This window comes from Agelaius phoeniceus, chromosome 2 (assembly GCF_051311805.1).
Source record: "Agelaius phoeniceus isolate bAgePho1 chromosome 2, bAgePho1.hap1, whole genome shotgun sequence".
Taxonomy (NCBI): domain Eukaryota; kingdom Metazoa; phylum Chordata; class Aves; order Passeriformes; family Icteridae; genus Agelaius; species Agelaius phoeniceus.
Genome location: NC_135266.1, coordinates 40377361 through 40398301, shown reverse-complemented (window position 1 = coordinate 40398301; position 20941 = coordinate 40377361). Strand labels below are relative to the sequence as shown.

At 37.6% G+C, this 20941-nt stretch overlaps 1 protein-coding gene across 3 annotated transcripts in view; it reads left to right on the top strand.

Moving 5' to 3' along the window:
* Nucleotides 1-20941, top strand: part of UBAC2 (UBA domain containing 2) — an 88184-nt gene that overhangs the window by 53882 nt on the left and 13361 nt on the right. For 2 of the 3 annotated variants that reach the window (XR_008533873.2, XM_054628523.2), the window contains exons 5-7: nucleotides 4145-4268; nucleotides 6062-6109; nucleotides 16683-16928. Coding sequence is in view for 2 of the 3 variants with exons in the window: in XM_054628523.2 (XP_054484498.1) it covers nucleotides 4145-4268; nucleotides 6062-6109; nucleotides 16683-16928 (418 nt within the window). In the remaining variant the exon portion in view is untranslated. Of the gene's footprint in view, nucleotides 1-4144; nucleotides 4269-6061; nucleotides 6110-16682; nucleotides 16929-19467; nucleotides 19823-20941 lie in introns of those variants that run through there. The other variant, XM_054628524.2, reaches the window with a different exon arrangement.

The window sequence follows — 20941 nt, the reverse complement described above, 5'->3', positions numbered from 1 at the left end:
GGATGTAATTATTATAGAGACAGCTATTGCAGTACATCTTTGGGATGGACATGTAGAATGTTCAAACTCTAGAATTCAGTTTTCAGGTTTTAGAGTTTTCTGGGTTGTTTGAAAATTTCATTTTCTAACGCATGTTGTCACAGACATCTTTTTATGAAAATCCTTTCGCTAGGATTTTTTCCTCCTAAGAAGCTGAGAGGCCTCAGGGACAAAATGTAAACAATGATTATCTGCTGCTATGGAAGGCATCAGGTGGATTTTTGATTGGCCCATCTTAGATGTTTATAATTAATGGCCAATCACAGCCCAGCTAGCTCGGCTCTCTGTCCAATACACAAACCTTTGTTATTCATTCCTTTCTATTCTTAGCTTAGCTAGCCTTCTGAGATGAAACCTTTTCTTCTATTCTTTTAGTATAGTTTTAATGTAATATATATCATAAAACAATAAATCAAGTCTTCTGAAACATGGAGTCAAATCCTCATCTCTTCCCTCATGTGAAAACCCCTGTGAACACCATCACACCATGTGACAAAAATTAACTTCCTAAATATGAAGTGGGCAAAAACTCAGTTCAGAGTCAGAATATGCTTGTGTCTATAGCCGTTCTTTGCACACAGACATCACAGATGTCTAGTAGAAGTAAATCATGGCATGTGAAAGGACATTTGTGATATTCTTATAGTATAATGAACAAAGGGCTGGGGCGAAGGTCTCTGCAAAAAGAAAGCACAGAAAAGGAGACTAAAAGAGATGAGAGGAAAAGCAAATACAAGAGGATAAGAAAGAAGTGAAGGGAAAGAAAATGCTAAAGTAGTCTTTCAATAAGAATATGTTTTCCACTTGAAGATGTTGAATCTGATATATGGTACCAAACAGCTAATTAACATAACTAAAAGAGTTAAGAGCTAGTCCTTTTATTTACAGTATGTGGATGGGTGTTTGTACCTGTCCAGTGAAATACAGGAACAGAAATTCCTCCAGTGATCTTGAGCTTCAGGATTGAGGCTTTGATTTTTCAGGTTTTAGAGTTTTCTGGGTACCCTATTGCTACTGAGCAATAGGGTAGCTTAGGTTTCACAGGATCTGTGGCAGTTGTCTACTTCAACTCTGGGTTCAAAACATGTCCAAAAAGAATGGGTTATTTTGGTCTGTGTGTCCAGGCTGTATCTCTGAGAATGGAGACTGTAGCTCTGGGCACCCAGGTAAAATACTGGACCATCATTATCCTGTCTGGAGTTGCTCCAGTATATGAATACCTTTCTTGAAGCATGAAGCCCAAAAGTGGACACAGTGATTTAGGTTTAAGCTCAGAAGTGCTGAGCAATTACTTCTCTTGGCCTGATGACAGCACATTGATAACGCTGCCCTGTATGTGACTGACCTTTCCTGCAAGGATAAAATGATACTCAAAGACTGACTAACACTCAAAGGACTCTCCAGCTCCTTATCTGCAAATCTGTTTTCTAACCGGTCTGTGCCACTGCACAAGGTTGTTCTAACCCATATGGAGACTCCACAGTTACTTCTGTTGAACTCCCTAACATTCCTAATGTCAGCCCATTTTCATCAAGGAATAGCTGAATGTGGTCCTGCTCTCCAAAGTATTGACTGCTCCCTCCAGTTTGATTTCACTCAGCAGCTTGTTGGGAGTGCACTCTGTCCCATCATCCAGGTTGTTTAATAAAGACAATAAATAGTGTTTATCCCAGTATGGATCCCTGAGGGAAGCTGCTAGTAAGTGGTTACCCCTAAAGTTGGCGCTGCTGATCAGAATTGAGTCCTGCAGTGCAGCCAGATTCCCTCTAATCTCCATATGCAGTGCATATCTTCCCTGTTTTTCTTTAAGGGCTGAAGAAGAAACCAAGTCAAAGGCCATCCTAAAGTCAGAGTGTACAACATTTGCCATCTTCCCCTTCCTTATCCACAGCACCGGAGTCACTCTTGGTAAATCCAGATGGGATATTAGCAGCTGCCTTGTCCATTGTAGCTGGCAATGGCTCCTAGGAGCTTTGCTCTGTAACTTTCCCAGGGATAGAAAGCCATCAGGATCCTCTTCTTGCCCTCCTTGAAGATGGTTGGGACACTTGTAATTATCCAGTCAGTAACCTGTCCTAATCACCATGATATTCCAGTGAGGTAGCATTGGCCACCTCCCTGAGAGCCCTGGGGTGCAGCCTATCTGGTCCTTTTGCCTCCTGTATGATCAGCTGGGCTCAAGAGCCTCCAAAATGTCTTCCTTCACAGCAGGTCTTGCTCCAGTCCCACAGGAGACTCAGGGACCTGCAAGGCCTGAGGGCAAAACTAACCATTGAAAACTGACCCAAAAAGACATTGAATGTCCTGGCTTTTTTCTTGTCCTTTGTCACTTTTTTCACCATTGGGTCCACATTTTCCTTGACCATCCTTTTGTTGTACTTTACTGTGTCAGCCACATTCTAGTATTATTCTATGGGTGACTTGTCTGACAGAGCTGCTGACAGAGCAGCATTCCCATATAGGTATTCTAAAAAAAGGCATTAGTAAACTATTGAAAGACAACAGAAAATAAAGGGAAATTTTCAAAGTACAAAATCATATAAAGAAAGTTGAGGGTGAAAGTTTAAAATTAACTGGAATGAATTTTCACATAGTGGAATTGCCTGTACAAATGAGTTTCACACAGCATTTTGAAGGGCATCAGTTTTCACATTTTAAAAAAAGATACCTGAATGGATATTTGGGTAATACCTATTTATATTAGATGTGAGCTCTGTCTAAAAAACAAACCCTGATTCCTTTAGGAGCATAGTTCTGTAGTTCCCATGAACGTACTGTTATAGCAGAAAAGGCCCATCACTCAGTTTCCTCCAGCTCCTCTAGGTTGTTGGGTACTGAGCAGTGTCAGACACTGGACTTTGAATTTATCTGATAGCTAGTCTGGACTGGGGTGGTGCTTTCTGTGGTCTCTGTTGACATAATTGGTGAGTACTAACATTTAGGGAACCTTTAGCATTCTCTAATCTCTTTGTAAAATGCACTTGCAGTTTTGGGAAATGCCTTTTTGTACTTTCCCATCTTATGATTGAGTGCACTCTTGCATGTGAAATCTCTGTCTCTGAGTCACTGTTTATCACAGGATCAATAAAACCTGAAAAGCATGCCACAGTTGTGGTATTCTCTTAATTTGGTCAGAGTAGGAAGAAATAATTTAAAATTACTTTTCTTAGAAAAGATATTTTTTCTTTGTTTTTCTTCTATCTTCACTTGTAAAACCTGATTTATTCAGTGAATATTGTCTACAGAGGAATAACTTCAGATGAAGAATAATTTTTGTATGTTGCTTTCTTATAGCATTTTGACTCTTAGAGCTTCAGTAATTTCAGTTTATTTCAAGAATGTGTTGTGTCTGTTTGTACAGGTGTATTTTGTTTGTGTAAAAAGGATTATATGCAAAATTGAGTGTCTGAATGAAATACACTAGGTCATGTTCACAAGATCAGTCTAGGCATCTAGTCATTGTAAAAAGTGCTTGAAGTCTTAGATTCTATGAATCTCTGTCCAGTGATGGTTTGAAAACTTAAAAAACATCTTGTGTTGTGATTAGGATGAGGACCCTAAAGGAAGGCTTATTTGTAGGGCCATGAAAGTCACTGGCAAAAGGAAGTTCAATCAAACTGTCAGTATTCCCATTTTAGATGCTGTACTCTATTGGCAATCCTCTAACACATTAAGTCTGGGTAAATACCAGGAGCTTAGCTTCATAAGTGAAGTGGTTTCCTTAACCTTTTGAGAAAAGTAAAATCCTTACCATTTGTCCATTTGAATAGTATTTTATTCTGATGTAGGAGATTGCTGCTGTTCTTGTTGTGTGCTGCACTTTATGGAAAGAATCTGCTATTAGATGAAGTATGTTGCCTTCTCTTCTGCCTCCAGTCCTAAACATTGGGAAATAAAATACTTTTTGTCACTTGTTCTTATTTGCTAATGAATCTATTACCTAGAATGCCAGAAGTCACCTTGTGTTGGTTCCCAAGGAATACCTTTGTTTGCAAGGTGGTATAACATTTTGATTATTATGTACTTAAAATTAAATCCTTTTGATTGTTTGACACTACTGTTGCTGGTATCACTCTTATAACCATCTGTACCTTTCTTTTTGCAGCTTGGGTCCTGTGTTTGCACTGTTTGTTCCATTTTATTCCTCCATTCCAAGAGTGCAGGTGACACAAGTATTGGGCTACTTTTCTATCACAAACAAGTCTCTGGTCTACATACTGGGTTTACAGGTATGGTATGTACTTGCTTGTTCATCTTTTAATAAACTAATAATGTTGTTAGTAGTTAGTATTTCTGTTTGTCTATGAATTTTAATACTTCCACATGCATGATTCAGCATACATTTAGGTAGTAACTATCCCATCAGCTAAAACATAGAGAATCATGTTTCTAGTATGCTGAAGTGGTGAGCAAGTGATCTGTTCTTATCTTGTCTTACATGGGAAAATATGATAGACAATTCCACAGGTTTGGGTTTTTTTTTCGTCAGTAAAATGAATTAGACAAAAAGAGATTAAAATGGAACCTGATCCTAAAGCATTTTTTATCTTTTACCTTTCTAGTTTGTGGTAAGACTGTTAGTAAATAATCAAGGTTTTGTCTGAATTTCACTTTTATATAAATTAATTTTACTTGTATATCATGCATTGCCATGTGAAAGGTAATTTAGAATATTGTAACATAGAGCACAGCAACATCATGTAGTATTCTGTGAAATATGACTGGAAAAATATAGCTACTTGGTATAGAAAGCCAGTAATTATTCAAAAAACAATTAAAAAACTCCAAGACCCAGCAGCCTAGAAATCAATGGAACATTTGTGTCACAACCTGAATGATGAGATGTGCAAATTTATGAGAAATTATATTTTCTAGGGATTCAAAAGTAGCTCTGGCGTGTGCAATGGGGAATGCACCATAGCTATGTGAAATATGGAAGAGAGTATTTTAGAATAAGAAGTCAGTTTCAGAATATTGACTTGTGCTCCACATGAACATTTCATTAATCCTCTTTCCTGTTCAGCCTTTGGTTTCCTTCAGTTTCTGCTCCAGCACCTTATTTTCTGGATCTCTCAGAAATCTTGTTTCCTCTCTTCTGAGCCCATCACTTGCACTATTATTGCAGTCTTTGGGAAAGCCATGCTAATGTGAGGGCTGTTTTCCATTGGGTCTTTTGCCTTTTGCTGTCGTGCACACAGCACGTCCAGCCCGGATCAGTGCTGTCACTGAGCCCTGTATCTGCGGGATCTCTGCCTGCTGAGCACTGAACCCTTGCTGCCATCACCCAGAGCCCGAGGGGAGACTCATTTGCCTTCTCATTTGGAAACTCTGCCCTTATCTCAAGTCGCTGTTTCTGTAGTCTGAACTCTAAGAGGGAAGGTGTTCTCATGATTCAGTCAGCATCACGCAGAAACATTTTAGTCACCATTTTCAGTCCATTTTTCCAGTTGGTAATAACCTTTTCCAGGTGATTAATCACATACTTTGCTAGAAACAATGGGCTGCCATGTTGACTTATCAGGATAAAAAAAAAAAAATTGCTCCAACTTATTTCTGTGATTTCATGTCAGCAAATATGTCACTGGGTAAGAACTTTCTTTCCTTAATTTTGATGCTGGTGCTTAGTCTGTCTGTGGCTGCATGTCTGAGAGCTTCACTTGGAGTGCCTGCCTGCTTGGAACTCTCCTGTTGCTGCTGAGTCATTTCCTTTGCTTCAGTCTCTCTTTCAGACCTGTTTTTCTGTGCAGCCTATAACTGACATCCTGTTATACTTAGTAAGCTATATGAAAATAAAATGTATTGTTCTCTAGAAGGAGAACAATTGTTGGATCCCTGTGTTTTTTCCACTTGCTCCTTCTGGAATACTTTTTTTTTTAATGGTAAACTGAATTTTAACAAAGGTAAACTCTGACATCTCCCATTGTCATGATGAGTGCATAGCCTATATCATATTGCACCTTAGTGGTCCATATAGTGAGAACTTTGTAAAATAAGAATTTAAATCCCTGCTCTTGTCTTCTAGCTCTTAACCTCTGGTTCCTACATCTGGATTTTAGCCTTAAGTGGATTGGTAAGTTACTGTTATAAAAATCATATGTTCCTTAAAACACTCTGTTATGTATATGAGCAGCACAGTATATTTGGACTCAAAAAGAGCAGAAGTTAAGTAGCATTTTATGTTGCTAACTAGAAAGTTTTCCTCTTCAACTTCTAAATATGTGAAGCACTGACTAGCTGGTGATAAACTGACAGACGACAAAATTGGTGGTTAATATTTTCAGGGTGCTGCTGCTCCCTGCATAAAATTAATTTTGTTGCCGTGGATATAGCTGTACACCCACAGCTATAAATGAGATTATTGAGGAAATGGTAGAAATGTGTACCCCAGGTTGAGGTTTGTTTTTTCCATTTTCAGCAAGCCTCAAGCTTTGATTCCAAAACTCAGGTTTTAATAACTTTGCTGTGAAGGTTTTTCATGCTTTGCTGTTCTCCAAGGAGATCTATAATATAGCTGTTTCTCACCATGACAATGGCAGTAAGGGCACAAAATCACGTTGCACATCAGTCAGATAAAGGAGCTGTGATCTTTTTCCTTTCTGACTCTGTTGTTGGTAAGTGCTGGAACAAACTGTACCAAATCTTTCAGATTGTTAGATACTGATAAGCTTCTTTTAAAATTTTACAGACTTAGAAATTAGGAGCTTAGGCTGATTTCTTGGCCCAAAAGACTGTAACCTTTTTCAACAGTGGGAGTGCCGCCACTTCCAAGGGAACTCATTATTAAGTTGATGGAGAACTCAAATTATGCCCTTGCTGTATAGAACCTACTAATTTGAATTTGGGTTGAGCTCAGAAGGAAATGCTGCTACAACTTAGTGATTTGATCTCTTACCATTTGCATTGACTGTGAGTTTCTAGGATAACTAATAACAGGAGCGTCAGAGCAGCAAACAGTGATGTCTGTTCATGATCTGATCTTGCTATAAATATCGATGAAAGCAGTGCAACTAACAAATCAGAATCTATCTCCCCTGGAAATCAGCCCAAGCCTCTGTGCCCACTGAAGGATCTGTGACTTCCTCCAAATACACTACCCTTCCTGTTACTCTGCTGGCTCTTTTAATAGCCCTTCCTTTCCAACAGGTGTTCATTAGAGAGGGAAGGAAAGGAAAGAAATGGAAAGGCATTTTTACTCCCTCTTTCCTGATGACAGAAGCTCTGTGTATACTTGATTATACAGACATATAAAGAGTAGCTCATTTTTTTTTCATAATACATTATACAGTTCTTATTTTAATTCCTTCTTAATGTAAAGTTTTATTTTTCTGTATAATGAAACTTGCTGAACTTCTGTAGTAATCTTTTTTATAAGTTATCTTTTTTTAAAATTTAAGATTGACAGTATGTTTTACTTGGGTGTAAATCCATAGGATTAAATTGAGTTACGTCTGTGTCACAGGATGGCTAAAAAATCATTTCAAGTTTTCATATTGCTTCAGTCAGCATTAATTAAGTCATCATCAATTATGACGTGTTTTCAGTCTCAGTTTTTTTCTGCAGCAAGCAGAGAGCTGCACTCCATGACTTTGTAAGAAGTGCTGCAGTTTGAAAAGAAATTTATATTAGGATTTTCTGCCATTTCTTTTGCATAGCATATCTGCCACATTCTGTGATTAAAAAGTCTCTTTTTCTCCTCTGTTAGAAATTATAATTTGGTGTCTTTTGCAAAAACTTGATAAAGCAATGAAGTTTCACGGTATATTAGATAATCTGAGGAAGGATATGCAAAACTATAAAGGTGCCGTTTAGCACTACAAGTGTAGTTGGTTGATAACATATGTATATGTACAATATGTACAGAAACAGATTGTCAAATTAATGTTAAGTCATTCTGACAACCTATGTTATGTAATTCTTATTAGTCTTAACATTTTTCTAGCTTACTGCCTTAGTCTTTGTGGACTCAAATTTTCAGGTATTTGTACAGAAAGGATGAGTAAAGGCATGAGCACCAAGTCAGATAGGTGTAATATTTAGTCACTAGTTCATTGCCTGGTAGACACTTCACTGTATTTTAAGCACTGAAGATCACTTAGGCAGTCATATTGAGTGCATTATGATGCTGTTCTGTAATTTAGCTTTTGTTACTCTTCTGCTTATGTGGAATATTAAAATGGGTGGTGCCAGCACAATATCTGAGTTGTTATCAGTTTCCACTTTGTGTTCAGGGTGTTCTTGGTTTAGATTTATTTAAATTCTCACAGTCTATATTTGAACGTGACGAAATGGGATCTGACTTTCTAGTTACATCCTTGCAAGTGTCATGAGACCTTCTTGTGAATTCTAGGCAGGGTATAGAGGTACTGGGAACTGTACTCCCTTGAGTTCTTGTTTTCAGTAGTTTTGAGTGATGCCATCATTACAGATATGCATGTGCGAGTCTATGTGGGCGGGTGGGCATTGATGTAATGTGCCTGGTGATAGGGAATTTTTCACAATTTGTAGTTTTGATGGTGAATTTTTCTCAGGTGCAGAAATTACAGCTCATATGTTTTGTTATTGGAATACAGAAGGTCTGCTGTGTCTGTCTTTGTGAAAAGGTATATCTTGCTGGATCTAATTTTAAACCAGCACAGGATTGTGGTCTTAAAGGCAGTTTCTTTACTGTCCACATGAAACTGGATAATCAATTATTGTGTTTTTGGTATGTCAGTTGCTGGTATGTTGTATAAAACATGCTGTTTAGATACATGATGCTTATGTATAAGGAAAATAGAATTTATGAAGTAGACTGTAAAGAAATTCATAAATCTGATGTCATCAGTAATCTGTAATCATCTTATGATTGATAGGACTAATTTAGTTTCTTGTGATTTATTTTGCCAGGAATATATGATGCCTGGTGCATACAGACCAAATTTGTTTCATATGATAAGAGTTTTTTGGGGTTTGTGCCATAAAATTAGGAAACATACTAGAGATGCCCAAAATTCTTTTCAGTAGTTGTTTACAGAAGTGCCTCCATGTAGTGCATATCACTCAGTTTAGTGAAGGCTTGAAACAGTTTCTTCACTATTTTTTTTCCTTAAAATAGTCATTGGATGTAGACATCTTCTCTCCCTTTTTTTCCCACCCCTTTAAGATCTTTTGGATTCCCACTTTACATTTTTCCTTGCCATACTTTTGTAGGATTGAAATTTGAGAGGTGTGTCAAGGCTCAGTCATAGCTTGAGCTCATCTGCTTAAAGAAGTCAGCTCAGGTTGGTGACCAGCAGAAGACATGTCCCATGAAGACATGCAGTTCCCTCCACTTTCTGGGATAGTGTCATCAGACAGATCACAGGCCGTGGGTTTTTCTGAGTAACTTAGGGCTATATTTGATAGGGGGAAGGTATCTTTCAGGCCCTTTCTGTGATTTTAGTGTTCTAGCCTTTCTTCTTACCTCGTGTTAGTTTTTTATTTGTTTGCAAGATGACCTGCACTGCATAAAGTTCAAAATTTGGAATCCACCAAGTCTCCTGTGAGCTGCCTTGAATTTATGTAGAGTTCAGTTCAAACCTTAGGAAACTGAAACTGAGAAGTTTCTAAAACCCTGCCTGACTTGGAGGTTTCACTAAACAGAATGCAACAGTTTTTTGCATTGTTACTGTGCTGTGCTGGAATTTACTTTTCTCAGAATGTATGAAAAGTTGTGCTTTTTATATTTAGATATTGGAAAATGTAGAGATCTGTAATTTAGAGATTGTACTTTAATGGCTTAAGGTTAAGATAGAAAGTTCAGACAGTGTTGAGTGCATGATTTTAATTTCAGATCTGTTTTTTTGAGTACATTAGTTATTATTCATAATTTTGAAGTGGCTAACTTAGTTTTACATAGACTATAGATGCTGTCAAATGCTCCCAAGTGTACTTGGATTGTACTTTTGAGTTCTGTTTGTTAAGAACTTTATGCATCCTTTCTGTTAGTTGTTCATCCAGCTGAGGTGTTTTTGTGTAGTGAATTCATGTCCTTTAGAATTGGCATATATAGGATAAAAAGTGATTCAGCTGGGGGAGCAAAATAATTAAACCAGACTTTAATTATTTTAGTTCCTGTCGTAAAAATAGAACTATGTAGCTAATATCTGATCAGATCAGATCTGATCAACTGATCAGGAATCATTGATTTTCTTATTGTTTTTCTTCCTCTCTCACACCTTTCTTAAGTGATTTTGAAGAATGCATGCTGAATTCTTTGTTGTTTTAAAACATTTTGTATTTGCATTTGTATTACCTCACAGTATAGTGTTCATGTTTAAAATATCATCCCTTCTAGATACTTAAAATTCATATTAAATATGTGCTTTCTCAAAGAGAATCTTTGGTCAGAATGTGTTAATGTATGCAGTTACCTCCACATTTGTGTCCTGCTGTTCATTGTCCTTCATCCTCCAGTTAGTCTGGATATCCTTCAGTCATCCACATTCAGTCTCATGTAGGACTTTAGTCAAAGTATGATTTTTGAACACTTTGTAACTGTGCTTGTAAGTGGATTCAAATGTTTGCTAAATGTTGGATCTAGTTAATTTCTGAATATCTGATGTTGGTATTACAGTATATATATCAGTAGTGTTGCTAATATCAGTGAGACTACTCACATACTAAAAATTTTGCCCATGATTAAGTACTTACCTAAGTAAAACCATGTGTTTTGTGCATAACAGATGTGATTCCCCTTTCCTGATAGAACTACCTCCCAAAGAGCATGTACTCAGTTCACAGAATCACTTGATGGTAGCACCTGATCCAGCCTCCCTGCTCAGGCAGGGCCACCCAGAGCAGCTTGCCCCAGGACCATGTTCTGATGGCTTTTGAGTATCTCCAAGGATGCAGACTCTACTACCTCCCTCTCCCTAGGCAACCTGTGCTAGTGTTCAATCAACCTCACAGTGAAAAAGTGTCTTGTGATCCTCAGAGGGAGCCTCCCATATTTCAGTTTGTGCTTATTTCCCCTTTTCCTGTTGCTGGGCACCACTGAGAAAAGCCTGGTTTCGTCCTCTTCATTTCCCTTCAGGCATTTCTTTACTTTGGTAAAATCCCCTGGGCCTTCTCTTCTCCAGGCCAAACAGCCCCACTTCTCTCAGCCTTTCCTCATGGGAAAAATGCTCCCAGACCTTTGATCATCCCTGTGGCCCTGCACTGGACTTGCTCCAGCAAGTCCATGTATGTTAACACGTGCTGAATCCTGCCCAAAACTAATGTGCAGTATTTGTGTGTGGACAGTGCTCAGTGTTCAGGGTTGACTGTAAGTGACTTGATCTGAGTGTCACTACATTCTGGTGACTTTTTTGACACAATGCTCCCTGTGGTGGGAGCTGTGACACCCTGCCCACCTCAAGATGTGAACACATGACAGCAGACTAAGCTACCAGCACTTACTCCTGCATCAGTTAATGCATCTGAGAAAAAAAAGTTGGTTCATCTGGAATACAGGGGATGTTGGTTTGGAAGTGAGGTTGTAACTGTCTGGGGAGGAGGGAAATGCAGATATTTCCAGCTCTGGAAGAAGGAGAAAGTAGTGAGAAAGGACAGGAAAAGGTAATAACATGTCGTAAGGCACTTTATCTGTAATATCTGTGGCTTCTGTAGAAAAATGGATATTGGTTTTCAGTTTGTGTTTCACTTCTAAATTTCTCTTAGATCTGAGGGAGAGTCTCTGTGTCCAAATTATGGTCTGTTTGATCAACTATACCAACTGGTTCATTAGGAATTAGATTGTTCTATCAGTGTTTGCTTTTTTTGGCAGCAGTGTTGCCCTTTTTCAGAGAAGGAATCCATGAGAGTAATTCAGCTGTGTGTGTTCTTTGGAGACATCTGCCAAAGGATGAGTTACATCCCAAGAGTGCCCATTTCTTTCTGGTGACTATGACACTAACTTTAAATAAGCAGCTTATTAAGTACTCTTTTAAATTACAGATATCTATGTTGGGTCAGATTAATGAAATCCTGATCTTTTAATTAAAAAGATTTGGTTAACAATGTGTTAATCATCACCTACAGAATGCTGGCAGAGACCAAGGGAACCTATGCTTAGGACACCAGTACAAGTTAAAAGTAGCTGTACTGTGCTGAAATGGCAGTAGAGTCATGCTTTCACATACACAATGTTTTTTAGCTGATAATGATTCCATCTGACCAATGAAGCACTGATGAATTCTGGAAAAAAAGTTTCAAGGTATCTGGAAAATTTATGAGCCAAATCAACGGGAAACAAAATTGAAGAAAAATATTTTACTATCTCTATAATCTTATTTTTCTCTCAAGGTAACTTTTACAAAAGGCTGTTTATAGTATTTGCAACAATTTCCAAAAAGGAAACCCAAACAAAATAATCTGTTAGAATTGTCACGGAAGTTGAAAATATGTGTGTAGTGGCATTTATTTGTTGCGTAGTTTTGTTTCTTAGGTGGTTTTCACACAACCCTCTTGGTATGATAAATGCTTTTGCTAATGAAGACAAATACAGAATCCCGACACAAATTTCAACCCATGTTTTGATTCTAATTTTTAGAATTCAGAACATACTAAGGATTAAGCAGATAAAATAGATATAAAAATGTCACTTCACCTTAAGAAAACTATTTGCTTTTCATTTGTTGGTATCTGAAAATAGCCAAGTCTTGAGTATATATGATGAATGTATTTACATTTTTCAGAACAAAATAATCAAGTATTTGATGTCAAGTTTTGTTAGTTAAAATAATTTTCAACATAATTCTCTACACCAGTCTGTCTTCTTTTTTTCTGTTTGATTTCCTTTTCTGGTGTTAATCAAGTACAGTGAATTTCAATATTTAAATTTAAAATTTAAATATTGAAATTCACTGTACTTGATTAACACCAAAAAATTTGTGGAGCATATGTATCTTTGCAATGTAAAATACTGGAGAGCTTCTATGTTTGATTTACCTAATTGCAGAGAAACTACAGCTACTTCCTTTTTCTTAAAAATGTAGAACTTTGGAAGGACTTAAGGGAAGGGGAGGGGAAGGCAGGCTTTATATGGGGGCAGAACGAGGTTAGGAAACTTCATGTGAAGAATCAGTAGTAAGTCATGGCATTAAGAAACTGAAAATATCTAAGCACACTTAGATTCTCTGCAGTGTGCCAGAGAATTTCCAGCATCCTCCATTTCCTCTTCTTAGCACTGCACCACATACAATATGGTGGAAGATGTTGTGACTAACAGAAATTAAGATGCACCTTATGTTGCTAGCCACAAATTCTCCATTTTAACGGTGTGGACATAACCACAACGTTTTTTTGTGGTGACTTTCGGCGGCTAAAATACAGTGGAAGCTCCTCTATTGGGGGAAGTAGCCCTTTAATCTGATGTATGGTGCTGAAGTTGGAAGATAATGAGGTTATTTTATCTTCATTGAATAAACAATGTTGCATTATGTTCTTAAACACTAGAAATTCACTCAATGTCAGTAACAAAAACAGTGTAAAAAGTTGCTTTTTACTTTGTCAAAGCTTATGATTTATAAAATGATATCTATCAAATTCTGCATATGAACCAGCTATAGAGGAAGTTCTTTGGAAATACTTGACATTAAGATGAAAGTATGACACTGAGCCAGACTGAATCACAAGGCCTTTTTTAACTACAAATGTGTGCATTCTGGGCTTATTGGAAATATGGAAATAGCTATCTTGTCCTCACTAATTGAAACTTATTGAAAATTTGTTATAACTGACCACAGCATTTTAAAGTTTCTTATACTTCCATGTAATAGCTCTTCATTTTAGCATGTCCATAAACTTTTAGGCTTATAAAGCCTTTTCTCCTGATTAAGTACTCTGGAATGACTTGCTCTCTACAACTACCTAAAAGGAAATTGTGATGAGGTGAGGGTCAATCTCTTTTTCCAAGTAAGATAAGTGGAAGTGTCCTTTAAGTTGTGCCAGGGAAGGTTTACATTGAATATTAGGAAAAATTACTCACCAAAAGGTTCATTAAGCACTGGAACAGGCTGCCCAGGGCAGAGAGAGGTTGAGTCACAATCTCTATTGGTGTTTAAAAGACATGTAGATGTGGCACTTAAGGACATGGTGGACTTGGCAGTACTGGGTTAACAATTGGACTTGATGATCTTAAAGGTCTTTTCCAACCTAAATGATTCCATGCCCAACCATCTCCACTAAGAAAAATACAAGAATGCTTTTACTGATCTAGCTGTTAATTGAGGCTTGCAGTATGCCTTCCCTACTGAGACAAACAAGTACCAAAGTATTGACACCAAAGATAGGCTGCTGTTTTCTCATTGCTCTATTTTCTGTCTTGACTTGATAAATAGTGATTATCTTTGTGGTTAGTATGTTCAGACACGTGTCTGGATTTGTCATATATTCAGGGAGATGTAGTTTTTCCTATCACCACTTGCTTTGTTTTGTTCTTGTGACTTTTTGAACCCGCTCAAGATTTTTGAAAACATTAGACCTTTTCAAAGGTGGTAAGAGAGAGCAGAGATCAGTATCAAGGAGGGACATTTGAAAGAAGTGAAGGAATGTTGGTGTGATGTTGGACAAAGTATTTTGAGTAGGACTTCTTTCTCTTCCTAGTTAACACCTGTACAATCAGGTGCAGAATCCCTGGAATGAAAAGGGGTCCTGGCTCCATAGCCTAATGATACTACCTACACCTAACAAGGTGGGAGGAAGGGAGATAATTTGTATGTTCTGGTGCTGCTTGTACATTTTGCATTGAAGAAAACATCAGATTAAATGTGTATGCAATATTTGCAATCTGGTTTAGTAATTCTCGCTCCCCCAAAACGCTTTTTCAGTTACTGTGCAATCTAGGTTTTCTTGGGTGAGGGGCCTATCTACCTACCTCCCTCAGGATCAGGGGGTTTGCTTCTGGGGGACCTTCTTGCCAGGCAGACACCTCAAGCAGTACATACCAAAAACAGGTGAATTGCAGAAGTGATACGAATTTTCTTCTTCTTGTTCTTTGGTGATTATAGCTATACCTTAATTTCCAATTGATGTGCACTGTTTTAGTCATGAGTTTACAGTCATCTGGAACAGTTTCACTAGAGCTGAGAAAAGAATCTTTGAGGTCATGAAAAAGCTTCTGTTACAGTGTCCTGTCCAGTTAGGACCTTCTTTTGAATACAGAAAATTTAAATTAAAGGCAGCCTTCACTCTGATGTGATTATGGCCTTTATAGCATTTACCTCCTTTCTTTTAGCATGACTGAAAGACTGAAGAGGTTAAGAGTAGTTTAAAACACTTCTTTCTCATTTTAGAATGACAGCCTGTGCTTGTGCTGTCAAGCAACCAGCAGCTTGGGCTGTACATCCAACTGTGAGTCATAAAATGAAAGTAATATAAAACATAAATCATTGTTTCCAAAAGCAGAATGTGTTTTTGCTAGAAGTCTCACTACCTCACTGGATATTTAACAATAACCTTGTTAATAATCTGAAAAATATCCCCCCTCCTAAAGAACGTTTTTTTTTCCTATACTGTCTCTCTTTGTATAATCAGCAATGCATTTAGTATCTTTATACAAATGTCAGTGAGATACAACAAATAGCCCCAAATAAATAAATAAATAAATAAATCAGATTCAGATTTTCTACATTGCTTTTCGCATAATTTCATTTCTGGGGTATGTTTACAGATTTGTTGAGGTTCAGATCTCTTCCTGTTCATGTGCTGTGACAGCATAATTCTTGTGGTATAACAGACAACAAAGAGTCACAAATTCTGAAATGTGGTATAAAGCAGAATGCAGATGGGACCGCTTTGGGCTCAAGTGCTGTGGCTTCACAATGGCATTCAAAATAATAGCTGAGGGATGACTGTAATTCCATTTATGGGGCTCATGATTTCTCTTTCTCCTGCAGAATCTGAAATGAAATCAAGCCCCAAGGCAAGCATGAACACAGGGAATGTGTTTTTTTCTTATGGGTAGGAGAAGGGCCTCGCAAAAACTGGCTTTTTCAGTATCACAGTTTTTAATGAATTGGTTTTCAAATGTTTTTTTTTCCCTCCTGTAAGGCAGGTGGGCTTCTTTTGGAATGAGTGTGTGCATAGTCTTAGATTTAACTACATTTCCGCTGGTGTTTAACTTCATTTCCGCTGGTTTGCTTTTGATTTTACTAGAAGGAGAGATTCAGGTGGTGGGGACAGAAGCCTTAAGAGGGTTTGTTTTTTTTTTGTTTTTTTTGAAGGAGTGTGTAGAGTGCTTCAGCATCCTCAAGAGCTGTCTTAATCTTCTCAGGTCAGCATGCAGCATACCCTGACCAGGTCTTTTACTAGAAATTAAACTTTTATTTTAATTTTGACCAGTTTTAGAAAGGGTCATTTGGCTTGGGCTGAAATTCCAAAACAAACAAAAAACCCCTTGCAACTTTATGAGTCACAGGCAATGCACCACACAGATTTTAAAAAGCAATTTGTAGTTGTAGGGAAGTAAAGAAATCCCCTGTTTGTTCTCTGATTCTTGACTGGGAACTGTGAATAAATACAGTAAAAGCACTTAAAAAACCAGAAAGACCCAACTGTTACCTGCAGCCAAATCCAAAGTAAATGTGGTGTACTTAAATTTTTTGGTTTTCAGGGTTTTTTTAACATTTTGTTTTTTATTTCAGATTTCTGGGATTTGCTACAATAGCAGTATGTTAAAAGTTCATCGAATTCTTTGTGTACCCAGATGGGTAGCAAAGATATTTTCATGGACTCTTGAACCAGTCTTCTCATCTGCGGAGCCAACGAATGAAGTTCGAGTGGGAATGGGAGCCACAGTTGACATCCAGAGGCAGCAGAGAATGGAGTTACTGGATCGTCAAATCATGATGTCTCAGGTTGCCCAAATGAGGCGGCAGAGACAGCAGCAGGTATTGCTATACATTCTTTAAGGATTGTATTGTTAGAAGAAATACATTTTTTTGGTTCGTAGATTTTGCATTGTTCCTGTTTCCTAAAATTATTTTTTAATTTTTTTCCATCAGTCTTTCATACACTGTTGTACTGCTGATAGCCATTTAAGTGGTTTGTATAGCTTTGTATGTTAAAACTGCTTCACAAGATGGGAGCAGGATGTCAGACAATCTTGTGGGGATATCAGTAGTCCTGGCATTCTGTCACAAAAAGTGAGGCTGAAAGGTAAAGTGATTGCTTCTTGGTGGTCTTTAGTGAAAGCCATTGTGTAAAGTTAGAAAGTCAAAATGGTCCTTACTCTTTTGAGTATCTGTCTGGTCAGCAGCCTTTTCAGAAAGGCTGAAAATTTTCTATGAAATTCCTTTGTTTGTATAGATGTATAGGTTGTTTCTTAAGGGCAGAAATTAAAATCTCTAACTTACAGAGGTAAACCACCAGTGACTTTCTGTTTGCCATGTTTAATCCTCTTGGTTTAATCCTCTGTCCCTATTGAACAGAATAGCAGAGTCTTTTTATTTTCTCTGTTTCATACAAACTAACAAATCCAGATATTCTCAGTCTTTGTGTTGTAGGGCAGCAAAACAAGGCAGGTGGTGTCTCAATTCCTGATCTTAGATATGTTCACTGTCTTCACTGAGTTTTCTTTGCCTGAAACACAGCTCTGTACTGATACACAAGTGCTTTTTGTGTTGGGAGTAGTGCAGTGCAAACAGATATAGCTGTGTTACCCTTAATGCATTCCCAGAATTAGAGGTGTAATGACATAAAGCTTTGGCCTGCAGCTGGAGTATGAATCTTTGTCTCCAGTCCCTGATAACATTATTCGGTTTTTCTTATTTCCTTAACATTTCAATATGATGAAATTATTTCTCAAGCAGAAACTTCTAATCTATTTTTCTCCATTCCTATTAGAACCCTGATCAGTTTTAACATAAGAACTGAACTAGAAATTACTCAATTCTTGAATATTGCCATTGTAATAGAAAATGAATTGAAACTGTATGTTGGACTACAAACAGCTGTGAGGAGTGCAGCCAGGTTTCTTCAGATGTGAGAAAGAATACACTTCCAGTTATGAAGGACAGTCTTTCTAATATCTCTTTAATTACAAAAAGTGGTAAATAAGTTCAGAATGGTAAATGATAAAAGAACTGTTGATAACATTTTCTTCTCATCTTGTCCTTTCCCTAGGCTATGAACAATGAAAGTGGAAATTTGTCTTTTCATGTTTGACTTCAAATAGAATTCTTTAAAAAGGTGGAGGGGTTTGACTAAAATGCAGGAACACTGTTTGAACATCAGTAAGATGCTTCCCTTTACAAGTTGCTGAAACACTTTCAAGTTACCTTCATGTTTAGCCTTTAACTTGAGCACAGCATTTATTTAACTGGTGCTAATCTGTGAAACCCGTGATCAGAAGGCCATAGGATCAATGTATGAATGTTCCATAGAGGCTCTGCAGAAAAGGTGTGTCATGAAAGCTTTTGACCCACCTGGTGTTTTTTAATGACTCATTCACAGAATTTACTGGTCATCAGCTAAATCAGAAAAAGCATCACTCACAAATGTTGCTGTGCAGTGGAATAATGAAAAACAGACTATTTTCAATCTCAAAATAATATTTGAAAAGTTGAAAACCATTTTCTGGATTGGTGTACTTGGGCAATTCTTTTACCTTTAGAAATTTGGCAAGGTGTAATTTGAAGACAGTGGAGTGGAAGAGATCATGCTAGAGATGAAAAGAATTTAGATGATAATTTTACCTGTGGGAGTGAAGCTATAAAGAATGCAGCTCAGTTTCTTAGATAGTTTTTTTGTGAAATTGAAAATAATGAAAGCTGTGAAGTACATGTCAGTCATCAAAACAGGCTTTGAATTATATTCTGGTAAATGTTGTGTGGATTTCTGAAGTCTCAATATGCTGTCTGTAGGTAGTGTGCCATAGGTGAGATAAATTAACATTTTCTCTCGCACTTTCTGCTTTGCTTGGTGAGGGAAGTGAACTTTAACTTTCTTCTCTATGCCATAGTGCAAGAATTTTGTTCAGCTGCCCCTTGAGAAGGTGCTCTGCTCATTCTTCCCTCTCCTTTACTCTTCAGTTCGTCTGTTTGAGAAATGAGACAATGCAGTTTCCCAGGATGTTGGTAGCATTATGGAAGGAGAAGATCAGTGCTTCTAATGGGGCTCCATTGTCTGGGCAATGTTGGCAGGCTCTCATAAGGGAGGCCCTTCTCTTAAATAGATGCTTTTTGTAGTAAGTTTATTCTTAGAGTCTTTACAAGAAATTCTGAAGAATATGAGCCTGACAGGTTATGTAAACGAACATTAAAAAGTTTAAATAAAAAAAAAGGGGGGGGGGGGGCAGGGGGAGGGAAGAAACTGGGGGGAAAGCCTTTCTCAAAAGTTGTTTGTAGTATACCTCTATGATACTGAGATGTAAATAATTTTATCTTTTTTTTTTTCCCGTTGTTCACTAAACCCTTTTATCCAAAGCAGAATTCACTTCGGATGCTTTCTACAAAAAAGAAAAAGCAAGGAACAATCACCCCAGAATTTATTTGCTGGCAATTGTTTGAGCTTTACCTTTTCCAGTCTTTTTCTAGCTGAAATCTCCTGGTCTGGAGGAAGCATGGAACTGGGTGTGTGAGTGCTGGGCTGTCAAACACCCTTGAATTCAATGAGTGGATTGAGTGTGTGGTAGAATTTGAAAATAAGCCCACCAAGTTGATTACTTGATGTACCTTATTTTAGCTCTTAAATATTCCGCGGGCACTGTGTCTGAATTTGTTGCTAGAAACTGTTATGTTGATAGTTTCTCAGGGGAATGTGGTTAAATGGTGACTGGTTTTGTGTTGGTTTCTAGTTGCTGTGGATACAGCCCTTAAACACATGGTAGTGTTCATTTAGAAAACTTTCTAGATCTTTTTAGATCTTGTGTTCTTTATTTGCTCCTGTGGATATTGCTGAGAAATTACAATCTTGTCCCAGATGAATTACATAGCATCACCTGCATTCACCTTTAAAAGCAGTAGAATAAAATGTGTGCTATATGTATTCATTCCCTGAAAATACCAGCTTGCCATTTTGTTGCTGCTTTTTAAACTTTGCTTTCGTAGTTATTTTCTTTCACACTCTTTTGTCTATCCTATTTTGCAAATAGTTTGTCGTGTTTTTCTTTTTTTCCCATTTCTGATTTTCTGTTCCCCTTCATGTCACTGTCACATTTTCATTCCCCACTGTGCCATTTTCCTCCTACATTTTTGTCACCTCTTCACCTTCATCTCTCTTGTTTCCCATACTTTGTATTTGCCCCTATATAAAATGCTTCTTCACCTTGGGGGAAGTTCTCTCCTGTCATGTCTGTAATCAGAAATGATTACCACCAGTAATCATTTGCTATTTTATCCTTTTGCTACTGTAATATTGATAAAAGTTGGTCTTCCTCTCCTGATGTTTCTATTTCTAGATCTCTTTTATTTCTTAGTATTTTTCTAAAAAGTTTATCTTTTTTGTAACCCAAATAAAACCCTGGTGGGAAAAGGGAAGCAACTGCAGCATCTGTGCACCAGTGTGAGTATCAAGGCGTCAACTTGACTTTCACTTCCCATTGAGAACGTGGAGGGAGGCTGGCAGAGAACCAAATTGTGAATAGATAGGGAAGATTCCATGCCTAGGTGGTATTGGCTACTCTGATGTCACTACAGACTGTGATGTGGAGGTGGTGGAAGGTTGCAAAAAGGTGGGGAGCACCTTGTGTTGGCATTAAGTATAACTCCTTGGAGCACTCCTTGCTGTGCCCATTCGAGATGGGCAGCATATCAACCTCAGTCCCTTCATCTTCAAAGAATGGGTTTTGTATCTGCTGAGCATTTTAGCTGAACATGTTAAGGACATCATATTACCTTCTTCGTGGATTCTCTTAAGTGTCTGTATCACTTAAAAGCTTCTCCAGGTTGCTCCTGATTGTAAC